The sequence below is a fragment of the Malus sylvestris genome, chromosome 5, assembly GCF_916048215.2.
Source record: "Malus sylvestris chromosome 5, drMalSylv7.2, whole genome shotgun sequence".
NCBI lineage: Eukaryota > Viridiplantae > Streptophyta > Magnoliopsida > Rosales > Rosaceae > Malus > Malus sylvestris.
The window spans coordinates 2,855,765-2,876,960 of NC_062264.1; the positions used below are offsets into that span (position 1 = coordinate 2,855,765).

The 21,196-nt window shown below is 38.8% G+C and overlaps 1 protein-coding gene and 1 long non-coding RNA gene across 2 annotated transcripts; both read right to left on the reverse strand.

The window, feature by feature from the left end:
• Nucleotides 1-949: 949 nt before the first annotated feature.
• Nucleotides 950-3,633, reverse strand: LOC126623650 (uncharacterized). Its single transcript, XR_007623825.1, has 2 exons — nucleotides 3,246-3,633; nucleotides 950-1,387 (listed from the first exon to the last, which is right to left on the reverse strand). It is a non-coding gene; the product is annotated as an uncharacterized LOC126623650 (long non-coding RNA).
• A 412-nt stretch (nucleotides 3,634-4,045) lies between these two features.
• LOC126623640 (serine carboxypeptidase-like 42) lies at nucleotides 4,046-7,629 on the reverse strand. Its single transcript, XM_050292600.1, has 10 exons — nucleotides 6,911-7,629; nucleotides 6,352-6,459; nucleotides 6,142-6,234; nucleotides 5,912-6,004; nucleotides 5,633-5,718; nucleotides 5,258-5,536; nucleotides 5,011-5,144; nucleotides 4,811-4,903; nucleotides 4,597-4,714; nucleotides 4,046-4,506 (listed from the first exon to the last, which is right to left on the reverse strand). Exons 1-10 carry the CDS (start codon nucleotides 7,158-7,160, stop codon nucleotides 4,339-4,341), a joined length of 1,422 nt encoding a protein of 473 aa, XP_050148557.1. The 5' UTR covers nucleotides 7,161-7,629; the 3' UTR covers nucleotides 4,046-4,338.
• Between the last annotated feature and the right edge of the window lie 13,567 nt (nucleotides 7,630-21,196).

Sequence of the window (21,196 nt, forward strand, 5' to 3'; positions counted from 1 at the left end):
GAAGTTCCCAATCCATAGAGGAATCAATTGACATGGTAGCAAAAAAGGCCTTCTTTTTAGATATCCCAAACTTGGACCTTGTTTGCATCGGATGTGTGTTAATGTTGAGCACAAGAACTTGTTGCAGATCTGGAACTTGAGAGGTAGTCACATCAGGATTGTTTTCAGAGGACACCAACGAAGATGTAGAATCTGAGACAATTGAACCTCCAGTAGAGACAAGATCACCAAGTGTTTGAGAGTAGAACTGAGTAACAAGGACTGGAGAAGATGATGATAGATGTGGAAATGGTATTGGTATGATTGGAGGATGATGAAAGGTATTAGAGTGACTAATCAAGGCTGGATGTGGTTGAGTGAATAAATCAGACTTGAGACAAGAGTTGGACAACCCTTGAGCACTAGGAATAACAGTTTCATCAAACAATACATGCTTGGACACAATAAGCTTATTATCCTTTGTAGCATAACAAATATATCCCTTATATTGAGCAGCATACCCCAAGAAGATGCGTTGTATGGTTTTAGGTTCCAGTTTATGTTGTCGATATGGTTTTAGGGAAAGGTAACAAGCACAACCAAAAATCCTTAAATTCTCAAGGCAAGGTGGAGACTTAAACAACATCTCAAATGGAGACTGCATCTTTAACACAGAGGTAGGCATTCTATTAACAAGATAAGTAGCTGTAGCACAAGCATGAAACCAAAACTTTGGTGAAAGGGAAGCTTTTTGAAGTAATGTAATAGCAGTTTCAACAAGATGCCTATTCTTTCTCTCAGCTAAACCATTCTGCTCAAGAGTGTAGGGACATGATTTTTGGTGTACAATCCTTTTAGATTTGAGAAAATTTTGAAATAGAATACTAGTATACTCTCTCCCACCATCACTATGTAGTACTTAAATATGTGCAGAAAAATAGGTATGAATATAAGCTTGGAATTGCACAAATATCTCAAAGACAGCAGCTTTATTAATCATGGGAAATATCCATGTATATCGTGTACATTCATCTATAAACGACACATAATAGCTATACCTTTCTAAAGACTTAGTAGAAGAAGGACTTCATACATCAATATGAATGACTTCAAAAGGAACAAGAGACTTTGAAGCCGCTAAAGGAAAAGGTAACTTGGTCAACTTTCCTTGTAAGCAATCAATAAAAGTTTGAGATGTGGAATTACAAGGAAAATTAATATCTGACTTACTAAGGGCTACTTGAGTTACAGAGTTGGTTGGATGACCCAATCTGCAATGCCAAAGATATGTATTGATTTTCTGTCCAAGAAATGTTACAGGAGTTGGCTTTGGTTGTTTGAGAATGGGAAGTGGATAGACAGCTTGGTTACTCAGTCCTTGATATAGTACCTTGTTGGTGACCTTGTCCTGTATACACATAAAAAATTCATCAACAATACACCTACAATTGTTGTCTTTACGCAATTGATGCATAGACAATAAGTGTTGTGATAAGTGTGGAACATGTAACCCAGATTTTAACTCAAATGTATGTGATGAATTAGATAAACAAGCTTGACCAATCTGTTTAATTTGTAAACCTTCACCACTAGCACTAGTAACTGTCTCTAATGAAGAATAAGGAGTAGCAGCTTGCAAATTGGACATATCAGATGTCATGTGATTGGTTGCTCCAGAATCGAGTAACTAATACTCTTGTTGTGGTGCTGTTGGAGAGAAGTTGGTTATTGCAGTAAAGGCACCAGTTGAACCATGTTGAGGAGAGAACATCCCATTTGAATACTGAGAGTGAGACATCATATTAGGGTTTTGCACTTAAGACTGAAATGGATGTGAAGACTGAAACTGATGTGGCAACTGTGGAGTAAAAGAGTGAAATGGATGTTGCTGAATCACATTGGGAGATTGAGAGAAGTTTTGAGATTGAGGCACAGAAATAGGTGCAGAATTGAGTCTGTTAAATTAGGTGGCAGCAGTATGTCATTTTCTGTGATAGATTTGACAATCATTCTAAAAACAATTGAGAGCTACATGTCCCTTTTTATCACATATTTGACAGATGAGCAAAGGTTGAAATGATTGATCTGAAACTATCTGAGAGCCAGGATTCTGAAACTGAGACTGAGATTGAAAAATAGGTTGTGCAGAGCCTTGATAACCAGATGGTTGATGAAAACCAGTATTGAACTTCTTGCCTTTACCCCTGAAGTTGTAGTTATTCCCCTCTGAAGTTGTTATAAGTCCCAGAGCCAGTCTGAGAGGCAAATGCAACAGGACCATTGGTAGGAAAATAGGACAGTGGTTGAAACTGAGACATCTGTGAACCAGAAGGAACATATAACCCAAAATCAAAGTTGCCAGTGGGAGTGTTAGTATTGGAAGAGCCACTAGTATCATAAACTGAACGTGAAGTATTTGCAAGCATAGCTGCCATTAAAGATGGTGACTTGATAACCTCTTACAATGTAGACTCTTCTGCCTTCAACTGAGATCTAAGCTCTTTTAGTGAAACTAGATTCTCTCTCCCTCGAATTACAGACTTAATGATATTATATTTTGTAGGTAAGCCTTTCAGAGCTACAATGACAATATCCTCATCAGAAATCACAATACCAGCAATAGCTAATTGATCCCTACAATCTTTAATTCTCTGCAAATAAAGATCAATGGATTCTAGCCCTTTCTTGATGTTTTGCAGATCAATCTTCATTTGGACAATGCTAGTACGAGTCATATTGGCAAATCGCTCTTTAAGATTATTCCACATTTCTCGTGAGCTTTGACAACCAATTACACAAGATAAAGCAGCAGTGGATAGTGTTGCAGTAATCAAAGTCATAAAAGCTTTATCATGTATTTTCCAAACTTTATAAGCATCAGTGATTGAAGAGTTATTAACTACCAATTCACCATCAGAACCTAAATCATCATATTTCAAAGGACAAGTAATAGATCCATCAACAAACCCCATAATGCCATTCCCTTCTAGCAACAATTATATCTGAAAGTTCCAAGTAACATAGTTCGAATCATCCAACTTCACAGTAACAGTGTTTCCAACATTGGGTATAAGCGAAGAGATAGGAGGTTGTGTGAGTGCTAGTTGTGCAGTAGTAACCATGACTAATTAACCAAAAAAAAAACAATAGTTTCAGAGATTCAATAAATCCAAGAGACAGAGAATCATGAAACAACAATTGCCAAGAATCAACAAATCAAGAACCAGTAATGAATCGAATCAAGCAGAGAAATCGAAAGAAAACACCTCAACTGCAGCGACGAGACAAATTGAAGATGGATTCAACCACAGATCCAAGTAGCAACGACTAATTCAACAAGCGACGACGATTAAAAGATCGACCAACAGAAGAAATGCCATCGACGAGCTCAAGAAATCCCAAAAGAAAATTTCTAGGGTTTGAAGAAATTCCACTGACACGCACCAACAAACCGTCACCGGAACAACAAAGCCGAGCGGAAGCACAGGAATCGTCAACCAATGGTGTTAACCTTGGCAGGCGAAGATACCATGATAATTATGAGATTTAGCAATGGAGAAATGTAGAGAAAGAATTTGAAGAGAGAGAGTAGTGAGAGAAACTGAAACTTTTTCATATATTCACTATTACATCCTTTGCCCTTTTTATAAATACAACCACACACAACTAACTTATGGATTCACCAATACAATAGAGACACATGGCAGTGCCTAACAACTCTATCAACTAACAATACATCCTGTAATCTAACATCACGATCCTTGGATTCGAACCACTCCAACCACTTGCAACCTAGCTATTACACATTTCGGATTGAATTTGAATGACCGAAACTGTCTAGTTTTTAGATCTCCATCTAAGCGTCATCTTATTCAGAATTGTATGGCTTCATTTAATTATAATGATGAACATTTATTTCTTTTAGAAACATCGTGTTCGTCCATTTCTTGTGTTGATACATCTGACCGGTGCTACAAACCCATCCGGCTTATCAATTTCTCCGTAAGACTGCGACTTGAATGGGATTCCCAGTTTCATTTTTTATGAATCAAACGCAAAAGTTAAGTGATTTTCGACTCACAGCAGATCTTTCCATAAAAATGTATAAAATATACAAGCTATCGAGGAAATGTTAATCGAACAAGAAACAAAGAATGCAGAGTTCTTCATTGGCCTCAAATGAATGTTTTTGCAGATGCTGCTGAAATAATCTTTTCTACACTTATCGCCCCTCCCTCTTTTATTTTTCGTGCTCTTGCCAAAAACAAATCAACTTTCTTTATTGCCCTTGCGGTAAAGAAATGAACTTCTGAAACTAGTAGCTTCTAAAACTACATGGTACCAATTCGTATAACTTGTTTACTCGTCAATGGGAGGACGCGTTGTGTTGGGCAGTCTTCGACCATGAACAAATGAACTGAAGAGGTGCAATGCTCTTGATGGTTGAGCATAGGGGACCATATGAGCAGCGCCCCTTACTGTGGCAAACGTCAACAGATTTCCGTACTCTGTAGCCCAACCGCCCACCTATTCATAAAATACGTACAGATATAAGCAATGTTGAAGAGAGACGGACATTCAAATTTGAATAGAATTACTAAGGAAGTGCATAAGCACCTGGCCTTTGTGAAACCAAGCTCCGTATGGGACAGTTATCGGGAACTTTAGGTCAAGTGCTAGTTCACGTATCAGTGTCCGGGAGCCAAGTAATGGTACAACAGAATCTTGATCCCCACTGCATTTGGTTGATAATCATGTTATGTAGCATCACTAAAAATTAGAGTATGTACTATTCAACTTAGCTCCTGTACACATTAGCATAACGAATTACCTGAAAACCCAAACGGGAATATGATTTTGAACTATCCTTGTGAGCAAGGGAAGGATGTTGATGTTTTCATCAGTATCACTGTAATTAAGAACGCTGTACAATACAAAGACGAGAAGATCAGTCATACGACATATGCGAGGATAGACTAAAGATAAGTCATCAAATTCTACCGATGCATAAGAAAGGTTTTATTCACTTACCCACTGCACATACTCCAAGTATAAGGCAAGTTTGTACGATTTGCATGAAGGGCTTTCTGAACTTCAGGGAGGTTCAAATAAAAACTTCTTTCATATGTCATACATACATCAACTCCAACACTTATCTTAGTAGCCTGCAGAAAACGGGAGTGGAGGAAAAACTCGTTGAAACAATGAAACGACAAGTTGCATGAAATGCGAATGTGAAAAAGAAAACAGATATTAAACAAACAGAAGTAGAGAATACCATTTTCCGCAGTCTCAACTCTTGCTCCACTATAGATGGATAACAAACATCAAGGATCACATCGTAATTGTTTATGTAATCACCAACTATCTGATTTGCTTTAGATATTGCTTTGTTGCATTCAAGGCTTACATTGTGCGGATTTGCATAGACATAATCGTCAAAATCGCATTCGTTCATGATAGTAAGGCCAATTTCATCAGAAATCATTCCATGAGACCAGAAGTATTCATATGTTGCTGCAGCATCACGATCAAGTCTCAGCAGTGGATTCCCAATCTGCAAAATAACAAATAAGAAAAGTTTAAAAAGGGAAGTGACAACTATAGAGATAGATGAAAGCAAGGAATTCAAAAATATGTGGAGTCTTCTTACAGCAACCCCTTTGAGATTGAACTTGAAACCAGTTGATTCTTTATTATGGTCTAATATGGCAATAGCCAATTGCGGTATGTAGTGCCCTGTACATAAAAAATACAGATGGTAAGAACCGATTCCTGATGATAAGTCATGTAGACGGGAGATGTGGAGATGAAAGTAAAAACTAAATGCGTAACTGCAATGATTATATTTAGAAAAGGTTTGAATATATTGTAAGAGTTCCATTTGCTAGTACTCCATTATAGAATTGAAATTATATCAGACTTTGCAGACCTGCATAGCTTTCTCCAGTAAGAAACAGCTCTCGGGATCTGAAAGTTGGAAACTTCTCATACCATTTCAGCAAGAATGTGTGCATATCCTTTGCTGCCAAAAAAAAATGACAGTGAAAAAAGTTGTTAAGCTTGTTTGACAAGTTTTATGAACCAAAAGCAAACATCTAGAACAGGAACACCCTTGAATCAGTGTAAAGAAAAGAAAGCGGAATCAGCAATTCACTGTACCAGTTGAGGCATCCCCAGAGTTATAATCTGAACTAGTATTCGAGTATGACCATCCTACTCCAGCAGGAGACTCAACAAAAAGGAGATTTGATGCTACACGAAATAAAGAAAAGGTACACTATTTAGTTAGATTCCGATTAAAAGCTGAACAGTGACACTATGAAAAGAAGGAAAATTGGCATGTTCAGTACATGTTCTATACAGATATACCTCTGTTCCATGACATTTTATTACTCCGGACGCCTCTACCGTCACCTGTTGGATAAAATGGACCCAACTCCGTAAAGGCACCTCCGCCAATGGAAGAACACCCCGGACCTGAACACAGAGTTAACCATCCGATGTTATCAACTATTTGGTGTTTAAGATCCTTACTTTCAAGAACAATCACACATTGAGATAACATTTCATTCTACAGAAAACGACATGTTAATATGGTATAGATAACAAGTTCTTTTTGGTTACAACAAATCCAAACTATCCTAAAAATAAAAAACGGCAGCAGATTGAATAAAAGTCCAGCTGAATATGACGGATTGTCAATTGCTTTTATGCACACCCTATATAATACACACGCGCAAGTGCGCGCGCGCACACACACTATATATATATATATATATATATATAATTTGAAGAATGCATCATTACAAATAACATGAAAAATATCAGTTGAATACACCCATGAATTACACAACAGAATCTAACTAATATTTACAATCTAATATTTACAATTTGGTTTCAAGAAACACAGAAAAGGGTGAGAGTTTACCTCCATTGAGCCAAAGAGTGAGGGACTTCTTGTCAGGCTGCTTATCTGCTTCAACAAAGTAGTAAAACAAACTCCTCCCAGCTTTCACATCCACGTCAACATACCCAGCATACTGTTTGAACCCAACACTTGGCTGACCAGGCAGACTCACTACCAGATCCTCTGCTGGGTATCCCTCCACTGCACCCAGCAGCACCAACCACACACACCCCAACACAATCAAAAACCCACTAAACCAACACCTACCCATCTCCTGAAATCCCTAAATACCTCAGAAATTCTACCCTTATTTTAGTTCCTATGCAATTCACTCTTACACAATGTATAGATATATATATGTATTATAATCTGTATGATGACACTTGCATACACATATACATTTTATACAGCCTCACTCACTCAAAGCATGATTCTTGTTTAGGAAGGGAGACAAAAAAGGTGACCCAAAAAGAAATATAATATGAAGGGTGTATGCAATATCTTATCTTTAAAGAAACAAATTCAAAGTATGGCTGGAAACGTGAAATCTGGATTGCTTTAACAGAAAGGCGTGTGTGTGTCTGTAAATATAATTAATGATAAATGCTAGACCTGAATTTGTAGGATTTGATATAATAGGCAAGGATAAATGTACAAATGTATAAATGCAGCCTCTCAAGAACGAATGGAAAGAAAGAGACGTTAAGGAAGGTGCAGAGAAAGCAAAGTTGGGTTTAGTGTGCTTTGCAGGACTTGCAGTCATGCTTATAAGAGTTTTTTAGAGAGAGAGATGTTGAGAAGTGGAATATTGGCATACATAGTAATAATCGGACTGGCATTTCGAATGTTGATACGATAATAACTAAGCAAGTACATAGTAATAATCGCATTGGCTCGAATGTTAATTATTTCTTGTTGTTTCTTTTTTTTAATTTATTTATTATTCTTCTTCCTGCTCTAAATATCATCATAGATTTTATTTTAAATTTTTATAATCAATCTATATCACAAGTTAATTGTTTTATCTATCTATCTAACATGTGCTTTTATTCCTTAAAAAAACATGAGAAATATTATCATATTCTCAATTCTAAATTAACACTTTTATTGGGTTTGAAAAGAAAACAAAAACAAACAAAACCAATCATATTAGTCATATTAAAATAAATATAAACTTCATTTTAATCCTTAAAAAAGATGAGTTTTAGACTATAACCTTATATAAAATTAAAATCTAATTTTAGTCCCGATACATTTAATCATCTCATTTGTTAATTATATTTTAATGTTTTATTGCTTTCTTTTTTCCTATTTTTAATGTATTAATTACATTTTATTTTCATTTTCATTTTTATTTTATCCATCATAATATATGTAACGACTCGTCCCCAATTATTATGTTTTTTTTATAATTTTAAAAAGTGAATTTACGAAAATGCCTTTCGAGACAAAATGTTGACTTTTGTTGACTGCTGTGTCATTTCACGTAAGGTTCATTTTTTTTGGCGTATCCTCGTAGTACTCGTCGCTACGAACGCATGGGTGCAAACGGATCGTAATTTGGAGTTATAACGAATGAAGTCGAGGGTAAAATTGTAAATTTATTTATTTCTAGAATGCTCCAGATTTTTGGAGCAAAATTTGGTGGAGCCACGTGTGTGGCCCAGATTAAAAGAAAGAAAATCTCGTGGAGCCACGTGTGTGGCCCAGATTAAAAGAAAGAAAGATGGTCGGTGGAGATGGAGGATAAAGGAGAGAAAAGAGGGAGGAACCGGACAAATGAGGAAGGGAGAAAAGGAGGAGAACCAAAGGGAAAAGAGGAAAGGAGGAAAAATGAGGGAAGAGGAGAAGGAGGGGAACCGAATCGATTTCCCCTTAACCCATGACCCGGTGGTGACTCGTGAGTTTCTCCGACGAAATTCATCATTTTTCCGATGAATTGAGCTGATCTACCACTCCTAACCATCATCTCTACCCTTCCTCTACCATTTCCACATCAACTTTCAGGAGATTGGGTTCAAAATTGAGAAGAAATACATTGGTGGGTGCGACGGCTTCGGGGTGGCGATTCATCAAATCTGAAGGTAACTCCGCCAACCACCACCACCATTAGACTCCCCTTGAGTTTAGGAACGAAGCCTAGGGGTTTGTTGAGGCGTTGGAGTGAGTTTGGAGGCCGAATCAAGAATCACCTTTATAGGATTTCCAGCGGGTTTGGATGAAATTGGGACATTTCCCGGCCAAATTGGCCTTAGTTATAGGTATGAAAGTTGCTCTATTCATTGAGATCTTCATTTCTGTGAAGTTTGATAATTTTTAGAAATAGTTGAATTTTTCGACGAGTCAGGGCGGTCGACCGCTACCTGCGGTGGCGCGTGGGCCGAGACATCCCCTTACCTTCTTAGGTTAAATTTAAATACTCTAATTCCATTGGTGAAGTCTGATTGACGAATTTCCATCATTTGAACGTAGTTCCATTAAGGTCTGCCGCTTGATTATTATAGCAATCGACAATCCGACCGTTGGATCGTCACCAAACTTTGATACGTTATAATTCATAATAATTGAGGATATTAGAAACTTACGGATCTTCCCGAATAGGGTATGTAAGTTACATGTTCTATTGATAAGAATTCTAATACATGATTTGATAATTGTTCTAGGCGCCGATCGTTCGTGACACCTTCATATTTGTGCTAGGGAATTGTAGCGCGGACTCTAGGTGAGTGGGCTTTTGGTTTTCTATATATACGTATATATGTTTTACATTTTCCCAGAAACTGTTTTAAACAAGCGTATTCTTTTAAATGCCATGTCATGCTTGCATTTCATTTTATTATATGCATTGGTATGTATATGCATACTATTGTATGACGCTACGGAGGCTAGGTAAGTTTCAGGTGAGTATTGTATGATGTTAGTGGTTGCATTGGTTATGTTTATACGTAGATACATGTAGAGCTCATTATCTTGCACCCTGGTGTTAGTGCTCCTGCCCGTGGCCAGGGCATAGTCCTTAATGTGATGTTCACCTCCCGCACCGCACGCTCACCTTGGATCCAAATTTGGTGCACAACCTTGTCGTACATACCACATTAGGTGGTTCCAACTCATAGGTGACCCACGATTATTTGCACAACCTTCACGTGATCGTAGCACTTGAGCTTACTATTTACATCCAACCATGTCGTACAAACCACAATAGGTGGTTCCGACTCGTGTGTAGGAATTGGTTAATGAGCTATAGGTTCAGCCATATAGGTCACGTTAGGTGACTCCGCATATCATTTTACATTGATCTGTTTCACCTGACTTACTTATTTCATTGCTGAGATACTTGACATGGCATATACTTGGTTTTCACTATTCTCGAGCATGATTTCTATATACGTATGTATTATTATTTTCTGGGAAATTATACGGATTTTACGGAGAGGGGTTATAACGTTTTCAAAAGGTTTTTATTAAAAACTTTATTTTCAGGCTCACTCACCTTTGTTTTTGCGCCCTTCCAGGTTTTAGCTGCTTAAAGTCTGTATTGACGAGGATTCTTGGCAAATCTCAGTATAGGTGACTACCTTCGAGGGTATGATCCTTATCCACACACACTGTACTTTACTTATGCTCTGACGTTGCGTGTGAAATGGGTTCATCCCTGTTTACAGCGCACTCTGGTCTTTAGGTACTTTTAGGTTTAAATTTATTCACATTTTCCACATCATTATACTTTATGGCATCGTCGCCTTCCAAGTGTCAGCCAGCACAGCTCGATTCGGAGTCATAGTGGATATTCCGGGTCAGATTGTGTCAATATATTTTGATTTTCACATTTAGGTAAACTAACTTTTTATATAATATGGGAATACAATTTGTATAATCTTCATTTAGGTACAATAATTCATTTGATATTTTTCGCTATATCCATTGATACAAATATATAGATACATGAATTCAATATAATACATTTTGGTCCGTACATTTTGGTACATACATTTTGGTATTGACATTTAGGTATACTAATTCAATATAATATGTTTCGGTACATACATTTAGGTTCATTATAATCTATGTTGGTATAAACATTTTGGTACAGTACACTTATGTATTTACATATTTATGTGTCACTAATTTCTTTTAATATTTTCTCATTTATGTTCAATTATAATTGAAAAAACTAATAAGTGCATATTAATAAAATTAAAATTTTAATATGGAGACATTAAATAACAAAAATAGAATATAAAGTTTAATAAAAGTACACTTTAAGAGATTAAATTGAATATGTAATCTAGTACTAGGTTTTTTTTTTTTTTTTAATTCTAATCTTTTGCCAACACTAATGTTCAAAAACCCCTTAAAATAATGCAGTTTAAGGTGAATTTTGACTACTAGTGTATTGTTTAGTAGTACAACATTATAGTAAAGATTTAGTTATGTGCATGTACGTGAAAAAATTTCCAAATTGGAGGAACTCATTGGACCTTTTTCATGTTTATGTGCATTTTGATTTCTCACTATACAAACGTTATCGAGAGGAGGGATCAAATGCAAAACCTTGAAAGTAAGACGAAAGTTCTTGAATAATGTTAATTTTTTTTTCAACTTTGAAGTTATTAAGATGCTATAAAATGATCATTTTACACTTGATGTAGAATAGATGACCGAGTGAATAGAAGAAGAAATAGACCGAAGAAAGACAAAATGATGTAGTGAAAAGTTATAGATTTGACATGCAAGCTCCATTTTGGGCCGAAAAGCGTGGCATTCTTGTTCAAACTCACAACTTTGTCGTGATGGATTTTAGCCATCTAAGGTCGTTTAGGCTTCCAAAACCGCAAAATAAAGTTTGTAACAAATATTAGACTTTTCAATTTCTTTCTGAATTCATGTCGTTTAATTTCCTAAGCCCCTTAGCTTCCCTAGGGGTATATATTTTTAAACCGTTTGGCTCCCAATGTAATTCATCAATTCAAAGTAACTCACAATAACTTTTGGGTTTTTTCTTAGACTCTGGTGGATTCTAAAAAACTTGTTCTTCAAGGTTTTTACATGGGTATTCCTCTTTGCTTGTGCTGCGTCAGCACTACTCTAAGTACTGTTCTTTTTATAATTCTATCGTTTAGAATTTCAAAACACAAAATGGTATATTTCGTTGCAATTCAAGAATAATTATTTATTATTATTATCTAGGTTTTTGACATATTAGCTCATAAGTGGCATATGCGAGGATAAATTGGACTTTTAGGAGATAGTTCCTCTCTGAAGTCGCGGCTACATGTGTTTAATCGCTGTCCGTTTGCTCGAGCCACCCATTTTGCAGCCAACATCGACCCAGGGCCTAGTAGCACTACCTCTTCCTCCTTCATGGATTGGCTCTCCCAACGTGCTATTACCCTACCCTTTGGACATAGTTTGATATCTTATTGGTTATTATCAACTCCATATGGTGTCTTAACAGGGAAGATCAGAATTGCAGAAAGAAGAAGAAGGAAGCAATACAGAGAATGTTGAAAACCTAGAGATAAAACTAGAGAGAGAGAATGAAAGATTTTGTATTGATAGAATGATTATTTCTTACAAACATTAAGCTGCAATCAGCCTTTTTATATCACTCTAGTAGCCTAACAACCTCGCTTACTGTGTAAGCTACAAATAACCATCCTAACTAACTTTCAACAGAAATATTGATGACATGGCAGATTATGTGGCAGATTATGTGGCATTCCCTTGAGTCAATATCAGTCAACATCCCCCCTCAATCTCAATTAGGGAAACCGAGTTTGAGATTGAAACAATGGCGAGTGAACGTTGGACTATGTAGACCTTTAGTAAGAATATCAACTGTCTGTTCATCAGTAGATAGATACTCAACCAACAGATCACCATTATGCACCCTTTCACGGACAAAATGATAATCTGTATCAAGGTGTTTGATTCTCGAATGATACACCGGATTAGCACTAAGTGCTATTGCTGATTTATTATCACAGAATATAGTTGGTTGAAATAGGTAATGCAACTCCCAAATCTTTCAAAATTAGTCGAATCCATGCCACATTTGCTGCAGTATGGGCAAGTGCCTTGTATTATGCCTCTGTAGAACTTCGAGCGACGGAGGATTGCTTCTTTGACTGCCAAAAGATTGGATTCCCACCAAGATAAACCACATAACCAGTCACAGATCATCTTGTGTTCAAATCAGCAGCCCAATCAGCATCAGAGAATGCTGTCAAATGAATGTCAGTATCAGCTGCATATGTAATTCCACATTCTGCAGTGCCTTGAAGATATCGAATAATCCTTTTGACAGAAGTGAGATGTACATCTGTCAGAGCAGTCATAAATTGACACACTGAATTCACAGCATAATTTATATCGGGACGTGTAAATGTGAGATATTGCAGTGAACTAACCAAACTTCTGTACAATGTAGAGTCTTGCAATGGTATGCCCTCATTCAATAGCATTTGATTGTGAAGTTTGCATGGTGTATTTGCAGGTTTACAAGACTCCATTCCAGCTTTATGAATAAGATCTTTAACATATGTTGATGCACAAAACCGGAGGTTTTGGAACAACGTAAATACGACCGTGAATTCGCAAGAAATGTAAATAACACAAGATGTATCGTGGTTCACCCCAAGGTTTGGGCTACGTCCACACTGATTGTATTTCTCTGAGAGTATTTGTGAGGGAGAGAGTGTGAGAGCTTTGCTCGAAATAGGAGAGACTTAGGGTTTGTGAGGGTGAGAAGGCCCTTTTATAGAATAAGGGATCCTCCCCTAATTACATATTTGCCCCTTCCTTTATTACATAATTACATTTGAGTCCCTCGAGTATTTATACGAGGTCTAAATACGGAGGCCCTAAATATGGTATAAACAGTAGTCCCCCAAGTCTTCAGTCAAAAGAGTCTTTTGGCTGGAGACTTGAAATTCAGTCCATGTGTAGGCCGAAGTAATTAGATGTTGTCCAGGACTGATACTCGGTATAAGGTGGTGCCCAATCCGAAATGATGCTCAATCAAAAGTAGCACATGTTATGAAGCTGCTCTGCTTGTGGCTTATGTTGCCTTGGTTGGCTCGGCTTGTGGCATTGGAAATGAAGGAGTCCCTTTTATAGAATAAGGGCTCATTCCTCAATACATAAATGATGGGCTAGAGTCGATGCTCGTAGCTAGGCGATTTCTCAGAGATGCTCTCTAATGATGGTGAGGGAGTCCCTTTTATAGAATAAGGGTTTGCTTTTCAATACATGAATAATGGGCTAAGAGTGATGCTCGCAGTGAGGCGGTTGCTCAGCTGGCGACGTTGCTCTTTAATGAAGGTGAGGGAGTCCATTTTATAGAATAAGAACTCGCTCCTCAATACATAAGTGATGGGCTAGGAGTGATGCTCAGGGTGAGGCTGTTGCTCAGCTGGCGGCGTTGCTCTCTAATGAAGGTGAGGGAGTCCATTTTATAAAATAAGGGCTCGCTCCACAGTACATAAATAATGGGTGCTCTCTAATGAAAGTGAGGGAGTCCCTTTTATATAATAAGGGCTCGCTCCTTAATACATAAATAATGGCCTAAGTCCCCCAAGTATTTTTCATGAGGCCCAGTTGAGGCCCAATATATGGTACATAATGTAGTCCTCCAAGTCTTTGGTCAATAGAGTCTGTTGGTTGGAAACTTCAAATTGAATCCATGTATGGGCCGAAGTGGCGGTTGTTCCGAGGTGGTATTTGTATACCCTGCACTGAAGCCTTGTAGGTGAAGCTTTGCAAGTGAAGCTTTGAAGCTAGAGCTCTGTAAATGAAGCTTTTGAAGCTAGAGCTCTGTAAATGAAGCTTTTGAAGCTAATTGTCATGAGTGATGCTCATGAATGTTTATGTTGATTGACATGAGTGATGCTCATGGATGTTGTCATGAGTAATGCTCATGAATGTTAACATGAATGATGGTCATGAATGTCTATGTATGATTGTCATGAGTGATGCTCATGAATGTTTATGTATGAATGACATGAGTAATGCTCATGTATAATTTGGAATACTGGACGTACTTTTGATCACCTGGTTGGTGGCATGAAGGAGAGTACGGGTTGTACATTTCATCACCTGGTTGGTGGCATGAATGGCTAGTTGCCAAATGATATTAGAGTACGGGTTGTACATTTCATCACGTAGTTGGTGGTAATAGCGGCAGATTGCCGAATAATTTTAGAATACTGGGCATACTTTTGATCACCTGGTTGGTGGTAATAGCGGTGGGTTGCCGAATAATTGTGGAGTACTGGGCGTACTTTTGATGACCTGGTTGGTGCTATTTTAGGCTTATGGGCCTTCGCTCTCTACGCAACATTCCAGCCCATTTATTTTGGGCTTTGTCATTTTTTTTTTTACCCTCTGATGGGGTTTATACAGATGTCTCCGAAAGATATGAAAAATAATTTACACCATTCAGAAACAAGAAAAGTAAATCAAATCATTATGGTGGGGTGTTTATTCCTTGCTTTTGCTTTCTCTTTTCCCTTTTGGCAGATGGCAAACAACGCTTCCGTATTGGTTGAGGAAGTGCGCAGGCAATTATCAACTATCACAACTGGGTTTCTTGGGTCATCCTCGAGAATATTTCTTTCAACCTTGTCGACAAGATCTGCACCGACATAAGCAACTTTGGTATATATGCCTCCTCATTTTTTTCTTTTTCTGCTGTTTGAACACAAGCTGGTGTACTCCAGCTGTAAAACCCCATCAGAGTACTTTTCTTTCTGCTTTTCTGTTTTACTTTCGGCCTGTTCAACCAAAAGCAAAAAGAATCCCCAATTGCGCCCATGCTTCCTTACTTCTCTTCCCCGTTGGCTGCAAATAATCTCACCTCCTCCTCACCAATCCCAGCTGCCCCACCAGTTATTAGGGTCACCTTGTCCTCCAATATTGGCTTAAACATTGATTAATGAGAGTGCTCAAACTTGCAAATGAGGCTCTCTTTGGATCTGCATCTGCTGTTTATCATGCTCCCGTGGTCTCATACACAACTATATATAATATTTGTTGGGTTGCCCAGCTCAAGACATGGACATATGATTGGAAAATTTGAGTGAGGACAATATGATTGGTCTGTACTGCTCCAGAACTGGTTCCACGGATGTCTTTATCAGCTCGGACGCTGCCTCATTGACATAAGGCCATATCTTTTCGAGGTGAGAATTGAGTCATGCCAATTCTAGCGGTAAGAAAAGAGAGAGAGAGCACGATGAAGATCACCGACAGTTTTCGTCATATTCATGGAATTACACACCCTCACCGACTGTATGTACCATACTTCAATGCACCCCATCCTATCGGGAACTCGAACGATTCCTTCAATGCTCTCATAGCAACCACTTGTTCTGGAACAGTGGCAACATCAACAGGAACCAGAGCGTAGTTTTCGAGCCCGCTGATCAACACCGCGCCGACAACATTCTAAAGCTTCATACTCAGAGCATTACTGCTTAAGTTCTTCACTGTGTAATTCCATGAGTATGGTACAAACCGACGGTAGTGAACGCGAACCTGCCTTTGATTCGCGGCTGAGTTTCCGCTCGTACTCTATTGTCTTCACTCCGGCGCCATTAGAAAAGACGAGTTCTGGGCAGTTCCGTCTGCAAGCGACCTCCTTGTTTCCTATACGACAACTGAGCATTACTGGGCTTTTGACAGATCCTCGTTCCTCAAGCTCGTGACTGGTAGCAACCAGATGAACTTCTTGAGGTTTTTTTTTTTAGAACGGAGGTGGAAGCGGAGGCAACATGGGGGGAAGAGGGAGGCACGGATTTGGCCAACGGCCTCAATGAAATGGAAGACGTCGAGGAGATTACAAACCGACGGGTGTGATTGAGAGACGAGGATCTGCATGAGGCTGAGGCGATGAGGTTTTGGAGCTGAGCTGAGGAAGTAGATGCCATTCGCCTCCACAGGCATCTCAGTGAGAATTTGTTTGGTGTATTTGATTATTTCTCCTCTGCAGAGTGCGGGACTCAGCGATTGCCAAATAGGTTCTGTGTTGAGTTCTTTTTTCCTGTGTGGGAGAAGATTGCCCCCAAAATAAAAGAAGGCAAACACGAAGTAGGTTTCTTTTTTTCTTTCTGGGTTTTTTGTGATTTTGTAGATTCATGACGGAGGTGAAAAATTGAGAGAGAACCAATTTAGCTTTTCGTGTCGATTCTCACAGACGGCGCCAAATGTTGATGCACAAAACCGGATGTCTTGGAACAACGTAAATCCGACCATGAATCTACAAGAAATGTACATAACACAAGATGTCTCGTGGTTCACCCCAAGGTTTGGGCTACGTCCACACTGATTGTATTTCTCTGAGAGTATTTGTGAAGGAGAAAGTGTGAGAGCTTTGCTCTAGATAGGAGAGACTTAGGGTTTGTGAGGGTGAGGAGGCCCTTTTATAGAATAAGGGCTCCTCCCCTAATTACATATTTTCCCCTTCCTTTATTACATAATTACATTTGAGTCCCCCGAGTATTTATACGAGGTCTAAATACGAATGCCCTAAATATGGTATAAACAACATACTTTGATTGATTCACAAATATGTCTCCATTCTCCTTGTAGTGAATCTGAAGTCCCAAGAAGTAAGTAAGTCTGCCCATATCCTTCATGTCAAAAACACCTGCCAAATCTTCAATAACCTACTGAACTTTGCTAGCATCTGATCCTGTCAAAATGATATCATCCACATATAGTAAAAGAACCACCACATCCTTGTCATCACTCTTCACAAATAGACTGGTATCAGATGAAGATGCCACAAATCCCAAAGCTAGTAAATAGGTTGTGAACTTTGAATTCCATGCCCGAGGGGCTTGTTTCAACCCATACAATGATTTAATCAACTTGCAGACATAATTGGGTTTAGTTTAATCAACAAACCATTGAGGCTGTTTCATATACACCTCTTCTTGTAAGTCACCATGCAGAAATGCATTTTTGATAACTAACTGCCTCAATTCCCATTTATTTATAGCTGCTAATGACAAAATGAGTCTCACAGTAGTGTGTCGTACTACTGGACTAAAAGTTTCGAAGTAGTCAATGCCTTGTTCTTGGGAAAAACCTTGAGCCACAAGTCTGGCTTTATACCTCGATACACTTCCATTAGGATTCTTCTTAACTTTATAAACCCACTTACTTCCAATAATGGTTCTGTTTGGTGGAGAAGGAACCAACTGCCAAGTTCCTTGAGCTTTGAGTGCATTAAACTCTTCTTGCATTGCACTTTGCCAATGTGGGCTTATAGAAGCTTTTCGGAATGTTGATGGTTCCTCCAAATCTTTTATTGCAGCAATAAATGAAAACCCCCCAGTAAAGTCACACTCATTATCTATCTGTAGTGTTTGTAATTCTGGAAATGAGCCAATATAACCTGTTGATGCACAAAATCGGAGGTCTTGGAACAACATAAATCCAACCGTGAATCTGCAAGTAATGTAAATGACACAAGATGTATCGTGGTTCACCCCAAGGTTTGGGCTACGTCCACACTGAATATGTATTTATCTGAGGGAGAGAGAGAGGGGATGAGCTCTGTAATGTGAAAGCTTTGAGAAGGGGTGAGAGGCTTAGGGTTTATGAGGGTGAGGAGGCTCTTTTATAGAATAAGGGTTCCTCCCCTAATTACATATTTGCCCATTCTTTTATTACATAATTACATTTAAGTCCCTCGAGTATTTATATGAGGTCTAAATACGAGGCCCTAAATATGGTATAAACAGTAGTCCCCCAAGTCTTCAGTCAAGAGAGTCTTTTGGCTGGAGACTTGAAATTCAGTCCATGTGTGGGCTGAAGTGACTAGATGCTGGCTTGAATTAATGCTCGATATGAGGCAGTGCTCAATCTGAAATGACACTCAACTAGAAGTAGCACACGCTACGAGGTTGCTCGGCTCGTGGCTTATGTTGCCTTGGTTGGCTCGGCTTGTGGCGTTTGAAGGTGAGGGAGTCCCTTTTATAGAATAAGGGCTCGCTCCTCAATACATGAATGATGGGCTAGAGTTGATGCTCTCTAATGATGGTGAGGGAGTTCCTTTTATAGAATAAGGGCTCGTTCCTCAATACATAAATGATGAGCTAGAGTTGATGCTTGCGGCGAGGTGGTTGCTCAGTAGACGGCGATGCTCTCTAATAGTGGTGAGGAAGTCCCTTTTATAGAATAAGGGCTCGCTCTTCAATACATAAGTGATGGGTTAGGAGTGATGCTCACGGCGAGGCGATTGCTCAGCTGGTGGCGTTGCTCTCTAATGATAGTGAGGGAGTCCCTTTTATAAAATAAGGGCTCGCTCCTCAGTACACGAATAATGGATGCTCTCTAATGAAAGTGAGGGAGTCCCTTTTATAGAATAAGGGCTCGCTCCTTAATACATAAAAAATGGGCTAAGTCCCCCAAGTATTTTCCATGAGGCCCAATATATGGTACATAATGTAGTCTCCCAAGTCTTCGGTCAATAGAGTCTGTTGGCTGGAGACTTCAAATTGAAACCATGTATAGGCCGAAGTGGCGGTTGTTCGGAGGCGGTATTTGTATACCCTGCACTGAAGCTTTGTGGGTGAAGCTTTTGCAAGTGAACCTTTGAAGTTAGAGCTCTATAAATGAAGCTTTCAAAGCTAGAGCTTTTGTAAATGAAGCTTTTGTAGCTAGAGCTCTATAAATGAAGCTTTTGAAGCTAGAGCTTTTTGTAAACGAAGCTTTTGAAGCTAGAGCTCTGTAAATGAAGCTTTTGAAGCTAGAGTTTTTTGTAAACGAAGCTTTTGAAGCTAGAGCTCTGTAAACGAAGCTTTTGAAGCTAGAGCTCTGTAAATGAAGCTTTTGAAGCTAGAGTTTTTTGTAAATGAAGCTTTTGAAGCTAGAGCTCTGTAAATGAAGCTTTTGAAGCTAGAATTTTTTGTAAACGAAGCTTTTGAAGCTGTTTGACATGAGTGATGCTCATGAATGTTTATGTTGATTGACATGAGTGATGCTCATGGATGTTGACATGAGTGATTCTCATGAATGTTGACATGAGTGATGCTCATGAATGTTGACATGAATGATGGTCAAGAATGTTTATGTATGATTGTCATGAGTGATGCTTATGAATGTTTATGTATGATTGTCATGAGTGATGCTTATGAATGTTTATGTATGAATGACATGAGTAATGCTCATGTATAATTTGGAGTACTGGGCGTACTTTTGATCACTTGGTTGGTGGCATGAAGGAGAGTACGGGTTGTACATTTCACCACCTGGTTGGTGGTAATAGCGACAGGTTGCCGAATAATTATGGAGTACTGGGCGTACCTTCGGTCACCTGGTTGGTGGTAATAGTGGCAGGTTGCCGAATAATTGTGGAGTACTGGGCGTACTTTTGATGACCTAGTTGGTGCTATTTTGAGCTTATGGGCCTTCGCTCTCCACGACATGCCAGCCCATTTATTTTGGGCTTTGCCTTTTTTTTTTGTTTAACCCTCTGATGGGGTTTATACATATTACCCTCTAATGGGGTTTATACAGATATAAAAATAAATTACATCATTCTAAAATAAATAAAGCAGTCGTTGGCTTGGATGGTTTTTTGAGAGAGTGGGAGTAACAGCTGCTGTCAGATCTGAATTCGAATGAGCTGGCTTGTTGGTCCATTATCATCATGGTTGTGGACTGCATCACCCCCACTATGCATCCCATCAATATTATCTGCTTTTGCTTTTGTTTCCTTTTCCACCCCACATCTCTCTTTTACTGCATTTATTATTCTGTTGCTGAGGTTCAAGTGCATTAGCCTCTGCAGATGGCGGACAAAAGTAAAGTAAAGTTCTCTTTACTTTGCTTTACCTTGCAGATTGCAGATGGCGGGGGCATGGGCTTGTCTTTCTTCTCTTTTCCTCTTTACACACAGTCACAGTCAACACCCCATTCTCCATCGCTGCCTTTACCTGATTAATCTTCGCGTCCTCCACCTCCACTTTCACTTCCTCATTTTTTATCACATGGGAGGTCCGCCTTGAAAAACATAACATAGGTGCAAAAGACACAATAGAGCAATTTCTCCCGAGGCAAGTTAGAAAACTCATGTGCCATGACCATCTCCGTCAAATGGAGAATAGAAAACTCACGTGCCATGACCATCTCCGTCAAATGGAGAAGCGTGGTCTTGAGATGAATTGAAAACGCCTCTGGTTATAGCAGATGATGCAAAATGGCAAGCTGCAATAAGCTTCCTGTTGCAGGACCCAGATGGGAAATCCTGAGTAACCTCACAGATGCCAGAAAACTTGGCTGGAACTGGATATG